This window comes from Thermothelomyces thermophilus, chromosome 5, assembly GCF_000226095.1.
Source record: "Thermothelomyces thermophilus ATCC 42464 chromosome 5, complete sequence".
Taxonomy (NCBI): Eukaryota; Fungi; Ascomycota; class Sordariomycetes; order Sordariales; family Chaetomiaceae; genus Thermothelomyces; species Thermothelomyces thermophilus.
Window position 1 is genome coordinate 680,036 of NC_016476.1, and position 8,406 is coordinate 688,441.

General features: G+C 51.1%; 1 protein-coding gene across 1 annotated transcript; it reads right to left on the bottom strand.

Annotated features, from left to right (window-relative positions):
- Nucleotides 1-5,514: 5,514 nt before the first annotated feature.
- MYCTH_96234 (uncharacterized protein) lies at nucleotides 5,515-7,776 on the bottom strand (the record flags this gene model as incomplete). The annotated part of the gene is made up of 2 exons (XM_003664798.1): nucleotides 5,515-6,753; nucleotides 7,594-7,776. 2 exons carry the CDS (start codon nucleotides 7,774-7,776, stop codon nucleotides 5,515-5,517), a joined length of 1,422 nt encoding a protein of 473 aa, XP_003664846.1.
- Nucleotides 7,777-8,406: the final 630 nt, after the last annotated feature.

Genomic DNA, 8,406 nt, shown 5'->3' on the forward strand with positions numbered 1-8,406 from the left:
CGTATAGGTCGTCTAAGGGATTTAGTAAAGCCAAAAGGTTTATAATGATACTAGAGTTATCTCCTACAATGGTTAGTAATACTTAGTATAAATACTAGTGATTGTAGGTTAGGTTGCTATTACTAGTAAACTCCTAGAGTCTACTATAACAAGTAACTAGCTAGCTATATATATATAATTATCTATCCCTCTTTAATAGTTATTACTAGTACTATTTCTCCTTTTACTCCGTGATTCCGTGTTGTCGACGGTGATATGTTATTATCACTAGTGAAGACCTTAGTCTTGGCAGTGATAATCTTCTGATTAGTCTGTCAAGTGATTAGCTGTCGGAATGTCCCACGTCCTGGCTACAGCCTGCCGGGCCGTCTATGTGCTTATCCGTGACATCTAACTCCTAGATTTACTAATAGAGTTAACTAAGCTAGGCAAGCAGCTATTTGGCTATAACGTTAGTAGCTATGTCAATGTCAAGGTCGAAGTCACCTCCGTTCTAAACTATAATAAAACAAAGGGAGTGGTAATAACGTATGACAAACCTAACTTAGACTTCTTCTAAAAGGGTTTAGACAAAGGTAGATTGAGCAGGACAAGTAGGTAGGTTATCTAAGGGATTTGGTAAAGCTAAAGGGTTTATAACAACACTAGAGTTATCTCTTATATTAATTAGCAATGCTTGGTATAAGTACTATGATTATAATTATTTGTGACGAACCCAACTCAGACTGCTTCTGAAAGGGTCCAGACGGAGGTGGGTGAAGCGGGACAAGCAGGCAGGTCGTCTGAGGGATTCGGTGAAGCCAAAGGGTTCACAACAACACTTAGAGTTGTCTCTCACAGTAATCAGCAATGCTTGGTATGAGTACTGTGATTGTGATTGTTACCACTGGTGAACTCCCAGAGTTCGCCAGAACGAGTGACTATATACAATTTCCTTGTCCTTTCCCCCTTGAGTCTTGATCGTGCGATCGCTGCTGCGATCCTGCGATCGTTACCCAAGTGCTCGTCTTGATCGAAGTGCGATCACTGCGATCACTTCCTGATTGGTCCTTAGGTCTTGTGGTTCCTGATTGGTTCTGTGCGCCTTGCCGGGTCGCCTTATGCAGCCAAATCGTGACACGATGCCCCTCCTTCAGGTCTTTCGTCCTCGAAAGACTCCGGTCCGTTTCAAATAGCGCCATCATCCCCTGTCTGTACGTAATTGCGTTTCTCAGTTTCTTCCTTCCTTTGCCTTCCCACGATGTTGTCGAGATGGCTGATCGTGTGAGAAAGAAGTCGAAATCTAAACCTGCTGCGTCGACTCTTCGTGCCAACCATCTCCTGGCCGCGATTCTCTCCTCGGATAATCTTTTAACGATGCGTCCTTGTACGCCGTGCGAGTCCAAAGGCCTTAGTTCGTGCGAGGTTTCGAAAAGCGATTCTTCTCGATGCGCAGAGTGCGTTCGCAACAAGCGTTCGAATTGTGACGTTCTTGGCGTTTCTCCTGCTCAGCTTCGGTCTATTGCGGCTCAGCATCAAAAACTTGAGGATGAGCTTATGGCTGCTGAGGAGCGGGTCCTTCGTCTCCGGAAACAGAAGCGAATGTGGTTTGAGAAGATGATGAGGGCTATTGCTCGGGGTATCGACAGTGTGGAGGAGTTGGAGCGAGTGGAACGTGAGGAGGCTGCGGCGGCGGTGGCAGCGGAAGCTTCTGGGGTTACTGCGTCTTCTTCGACCCCATCTCGCCTGTCCGCCGATTTCGGACAGCTTTGGGATGCCGTGTATCCTGAAGTTCCTTTGGATCCGTCCTTGCTGGCCGATTTCGGGTTGGTTTCGGGTTCGTCGCTTTCGGTCGGTCAGGGTTCCTCTGGTGGAACTGCTGAAGTTTCTCGGGGCAACTCAGGTTCTTAACTGGTTCCCATGAGTTGTCTTCTGGCCCAAAATCAAGCCATTTGACCAGGTACTGCAGTTCTCCGTTGATGATGCGTGAATCCAGAATTTCTTCGACGTCCCATTCTTCCTCTTCGTCCTCTGCTTCGATGTGCGTGGCAACCTTGGCGTTCTTTGGTGCTGGTTCGAGAAGTGAAATATGAAAAACATCCGTCCGTAGTCGCATAGATGACGGTAACGATAGTCGGTAGTTGGATGTCGAAATTCGTTCTTTGATAACGAAGGGTCCGACCTTCTTGAAGTCCAGCTTCGTGCTTGGTCGTTTGGTTCGTAAGTTTCGTGCGATCAGGTAGACTTTATCTCCCCTCTCTAGGCGAGGTCCCTCGAGCCTGTGTTTGTCGTAGTAGTTCTTCATTCTGGTCTTGACAAACTCGAGTTCCTTCTTGAGCTTCTCGTGCAGTGCGTGCATCTGTTCTGCTTTGACTGCTGCTCTTGGCACTGTGACCTCTGGTCCTTGCCTAAGGTCTGCTTCATATCCGTAGTTCGCGAAGAACGGTGTGACTTTGGTCGTTTCTGTCGGCGTCGTGTTGTAGGCGAGTTGTGCTGTTGGTAACAGCATGACCCAGTCGTTTTGCTGGTAGTTGACGTAAGAGCGGAGGTACTGCTCAACAACTTGGTTTAGTCGCTCCGTTTGTCCGTCAGTCTGTGGGTGATATGCCGTTGACAGCTTGCTGTTAACGCCCAATTGTTGCATTAACGCTTGCCAAAACTTCGATGCGAACTTGGTGTCTCTGTCGGTGATCCATTCTTGCGGCCAAGCATGCACTGATGCAACTTGCCGATAGATCACGTCTGCCAACTGTTCCGCTGTCCAGGACTCCTTGTAGGGAAAGAAGTATGCCCACTTAGTCAGGTGATCTACTACAGTAAGAATACTGTCGTAGGTCACTCCTGTGGCCGTGTCCTTGGATTCTGGCAGCTTCGTAATGAAGTCCATCGTAACTGAACTCCATGGTTTGTCAGCTGTTGGCAGTGGCTGAAGTAGTCCATACGGCTTGTGTCGTGCCGTTTTGCTCCGATTGCAGATGTCGCAGTTCCGTACGACTTCCTTAACTCGTGTCGTCAACTGTGGAAAGTCGTAGTGTTTCTTGACTTGTGCGACAGTCTTCGTAACTCCTTTGTGTCCTCCGAGTTTCGACTCGTGGAGTTCTCGAATCATCCGCAGCTGTTGACCTTTGTCGTGGATGTACGCTTTGCCTCGGTACCAGAGTTTCCCATCTTTCTCTTCTACTCCGTCAGGTACCACTGGTCCGGGTGCTGCTTGATACTGTGCCTCGTTGATCCTTTCTTCTCGAAAGATTGCGCAGCATTCTAGGAACGAGTCAAGTGGATCGTCTTCCACGGGTGTCTGCGTCTCGTGATGCAGCGTTCCGTCTGTCCGTTCCTTGAACAACGGTGGTGTCGTTCCCGTTCGTCCTTCCGTGTGATCCGTTCGTCGGCTTAAGATGTCCGCTCGTGCGTTCTCTTTGCCCTTCTTGTAGCGGATCTCGAAGTTGAATTCCGCGAGGAATTCTGCCCATCGTATTTGTCGTCCGTTGAGTTCCTTCGTCGTCGTGAAGTATCGCAAATTCTTGTGATCCGTATATACTTGTACCGGTTCAATCGTGCCGCTGAGGTATGGTCGCCATTCCTTGAAAGCTTCGACAATCGCAAGTAGTTCCTTGTCGTGGATCGGATAATTGAGACGTGGTCCATCGAGCTTCTTTGAAAAGAAGGCTACAGGATGTAGCTTCCCTTGTTCGTCTCGTTGTCCCAATTGTCCTCCGATGGCGTAGTCTGAAGCGTCCGTTTCTACCTCGAATGGCTTCTTGGGGTCTGGCAGTACCAGTACTGGATCCTCGGTGATGGCGTCGCGAATCTGCGTAAATGCCTGCTCGTGTTGCTCTTCCCATTGGAATTCAGCGTTCTTCTTGGTAAGTTCGTGCAAAGGTCGTGCGATCGCTCCAAAGTTCCTGAGGAACATCCGGTAGAAGTTTGCAAATCCGATGAAGCTTCGTACTTCCGTGACTGACGTCGGTCGTGGCCAATTCTTGATAGCTTCAACCTTTGAAGGTTCCATCCGGATTTGTCCTGGGGATATCTCGTATCCCAGAAACACCGTTTTCCTGACGTGGAATTCGCTCTTTCCCTTGTTGACTGATAGCTTGTACGCGTGCAGCGCGTCCAGCACTGCTTTTACGTGCTTCCGGTGTTCGTCCATCGTCTTGGAGAAGATGAGTATATCGTCGAGATAACATACCGCAAATTTGTCGAGAAAGGGTCGGATAGCTTGATCAATCAGGGCTTGGAACGTTGCCGGCGCGTTCGTAAGTCCAAATGGCATGACGAGGTACTCGTAGTGGCCATAAGGTGTCCTAAAGGCCGTTTTCCACTCGTCGCCTTCTTTGATCCGTATGTGGTTGTAGGCCGATGGCAAGTCAAGACGCGTGAAATATTGGGCTCCTGCCAACTGATCTCGGAGCCGTGAGATCAGCGGTAACGGGTATCGATTTTTCACGGTCTGTTCGTTGAGTTGCCGATAGTCGACGCATAACCGTAGCTTTCCGTCTTTCTTGGGCACAAACAGGATTGGGTAGCCTGCTGGCGATGTCGACGGGCGGATATGTCCTCTTCGAAGGTTCTCCTCCAAATATCGCTTAAGTTCTTCGTTCTGTGTCTGGCTCGTGTGGTAAATCTTGAAGAACTTCAGTCGTGCTCCTTCCTTGAGCTTGATCTCGTGATCCCATGGGCCGTGTTCTGGTAATCCTTCCAGATGCTTCGGTTCGAATGCTGGGTGTCCTTCGTATTCCTTCGGTACTTCCCCAGTCTTGTCCCGTCTCTCGGTTTTCTGGTAGTATGCGAACTTGGTTCCGTCCATGGCGATACTGGCGATTTCTCCTGTCTCAACCCACTGCTCCCATTGCAGTGCTCCGCATTCGTCAACGGAGAGAACAGCTATCGGCGATTCAGCTCGTTCCTCCTGTCGCAACGTCGGTATCGTTATGCCGCTTCTTCCAGAGTCCGTAGTGGTCTGCCTGCCACTGTCCGTCTCTTGCGGTGGATCCGTAGGACATGCCTTTCTCTGAGCATCGTCCGCTCGCGATCCTTGCGCGCTCCCCATCTCGCTGGTCGAATACGACTCCATTCGGGGTCGCAGGTGGCCACCATTCTTCCAGCTGATGTCCGGGTCGTAATCTTCATGCCATGGTAACCCCAATATCATGTCTTTGTCGTTGCCCATGTCCACGATGCTGAATACGACTGCTGTGGTCTTCCCTGCCACAGTGATGTCGATCGGTTCGGTCTCCCTGCGTACCCATTGCGTCGGAAATGGCCCTTTGACTATGCCATGCTTCCGCTTCATTCTCCAGGGTATCCGCAGCTGATTCACAAGTGTCGGCGAAATCAGATTCATCTCTGCTCCACTGTCCACTAGTGCGAGCATTTCGTGCTGTTTCCACTGTGCTGTTATCCACAGCCGCTTGTCTTGCCGCCGTCGTCCAAAGATTGCGGCGATTTCCCATGTTTCTGCCGGGAGGTCTCGGTATAGTGGTCTCTTGCGCCAGTTCCTCCTGTACTGCGCTACCACTCGCCGCTGCGCGGGCGTTAATGGTTTCCGGGCCCCTCGAAGGGCCCTGACCCGTTTCCCAGGTCAGTGCTGACCTCTTCGGTTGTTCGGCTGATAGCGGCTTCGTCGATCGTGCTCATTTCCGTGAGCCATTGAGTGCTTGCGGCTTCCCACCATTGGGTCCGTTCTGCTTTCCGTCGTGCGTGCCATAGCTTCATCTGAAGCTCCCGAATTCGCAATTTCTTTTCGTCCGCGTGATAGAGGCAATCGTTGCTCCAGCACGAGTCCCATGTGTCTCGTCCCGTTCCGCAGTGCCTAGGCCAGGCTCGTCTTGGAACTATCGTGATGCTTTCTAGATCGCGGGCTTCGATCTTCCAAAGCAATTCGGCCGCTCTGTTTCCTGCATCGTAGACCCATTCCACAGGGCACAAGCCTCCGTCCCTGTTTTCCTGTCGGGTCGGCCAGTGATTGTTTTCGAATTTGTCGCGGAAGTGGTATCGGCATTCGTGTGCCACACACTGGAACCAGGGCACTTGCGCATGTGCCTCGTGTCGAGGGTGCAGTCGCGTGGCGTCGCCTGGAAGGTATTGGAACTCTTTCCCGAATCCTTCCCACTGTACGTGGGCCGTGGGTACTCCAATGCTGAGGTAGGAGTGTTTCTTCCAATAGCTTTCCCACGTACGCTCATCTTTTCCGCGGTTCGCGCGCATGAACTGGTACTCGGGGTTCCGTACGTCGTGGCTGAGTTGCTGATCGTCAAAGTACTCGGCGTAGCTATCGGGCCCATCATATGTCACAGGCTGTTCCCCTTTGATGGTTTCCACGATACGTCGGAGTTCCCTCATTTCGTCCTTCATCTCATCGCTCTGCTGGGCGAGTCGAGTCAAGCGCCCATCCCGTTCGCGCAGTTCCGTGTTGAGTCGGAAAACTTCGTTGCGGTACCATTCGATTCGTTCTTGGAGGAATAGAGCATTGGGTCCGGGTCTTTCGATTCCTTGGGTGTCGGTTGTCCACGATCCATCCCGCCTCTGCGTGACTGTGAAACCCCACTGCCTCAAGATTGGGAGAATCGAAATTGGCGGCGCATACTCTCCTGCCATGTCCCATTCGGCAAGACCTGTCTCTGGGTCCACAGTGACCAGTTCGGAGTACGGTGCTTGTTCGTCTTCACCGTTGCCGTCGTGTCCGAGACTGTCCGTGTCACTGTCCTTGTCTTCGTAGCTCGTGGCTGCTACTTCGGTGACGTTCTTGGTGGTTTCGTCGATGGCCGCAATTTCCTTTCCGGGGGTTGGTTTCCATTCTTTCTTCGGGCTCCGGCATTCTCGCTTGTAGTGCCCTTTCTTTCCGCAGTTGTAGCAGGTAACATTGGACTTGTCTTTGGTCGCCTTCTTCTGGTCCTGCTTCTGCGCTGCGTCCACATCCATGGCTCCGGGGTGCGTCCCGTACGAGGTACTAACGTACGCTCGCTTTTTCTTGTCGTTGGCCTTAACCGTGGTTCCGTTCATTCGACCTCGTTTCTGCTGCTCTCGTGCGTAGAGTCGATCATCGATCCTGATGGCCTGCGCGATGTATTCATCCAGAGTCTCAGGCCGATCGTACTTGTACAGCTCGTCCTTGACCTTTTCCTTCAAGCCGTTGTAGAACAGTTGCATCAACGCCTCGTCGTTAAGCTGAGACTTGAGCATGTCCTGTCTGAACTGTGCGGCGTAGGAGGCTGCTGACTTGGTCTGTCGGAGATTGGCGAGTCTTTCTTGCGCATGAATCTTCTCGTCTTTGTCGCCAAAAACTTTCCGAAGCTCTTCTTCGAAACGGTCGTAAGATCGGAAGACTGCCCGTGTAAACGCGTCTCGATCGTCTTCGTCTTCCTCCGTGAGATAGTCGTTCCACGTAGGCTCGAACCATCTGAGTGCCTTGCCCTCTAGTCTCGTGGCTGCGTAGAGGACTTTGGCTTTGTCGTCCGGAAACTTGTCGTCATTGAGCCGGAAGTAGGATCGGAGGTTTGTCAGGAATCCTGCGAGATCCTCCTTGGTTCCTCCGTATTTACCAGGTGGTTCGATCTTGATGCGGCTCGCCTTGGCGGTCTCGAGCGCTTCGATTTTGGCGTAGGCTTCGTTGACCAACTTCTGCGAGTACTTTTCGCGGTTCTCGAGTTCCTTGATTCGAGCTTGAGCAGCCTTGTCTCTCTGGTCCAACTCCTGGATCCGCTGCTGGAGTTGACCAAGCTGAGCGAGCAGCTGTTCGGCCGTGACGTTGGTAGCCATGTCGATGTCGAGGTCGAAGTCACCTCCGTTCTGAACCATGACAGAACAAAGGGAGTGGTAACAACGTGTGACGAACCCAACTCAGACTGCTTCTGAAAGGGTCCAGACGGAGGTGGGTGAAGCGGGACAAGCAGGCAGGTCGTCTGAGGGATTCGGTGAAGCCAAAGGGTTCACAACAACACTTAGAGTTGTCTCTCACAGTAATCAGCAATGCTTGGTATGAGTACTGTGATTGTGATTGTTACCACTGGTGAACTCCCAGAGTTCGCCAGAACGAGTGACTATATACAATTTCCTTGTCCTTTCCCCCTTGAGTCTTGATCGTGCGATCGCTGCTGCGATCCTGCGATCGTTACCCAAGTGCTCGTCTTGATCGAAGTGCGATCACTGCGATCACTTCCTGATTGGTCCTTAGGTCTTGTGGTTCCTGATTGGTTCTGTGCGCCTTGCCGGGTCGCCTTATGCAGCCAAATCGTGACATTATTACTACTAGTGAACTCTTAGAGTCTATTATAATAAGTGACTATTTATATATATATATACTTCTGTCGGTCGCTTATAGTCCCCTTCTATCCTATCCTTAGATCGCCTTTAGTAGCTAGCTATCCTCTGCTATCTTTTCCTTTTAGGCAATTGTTCGCCTGTAATAGCCTATGCTCCCTAGCGATC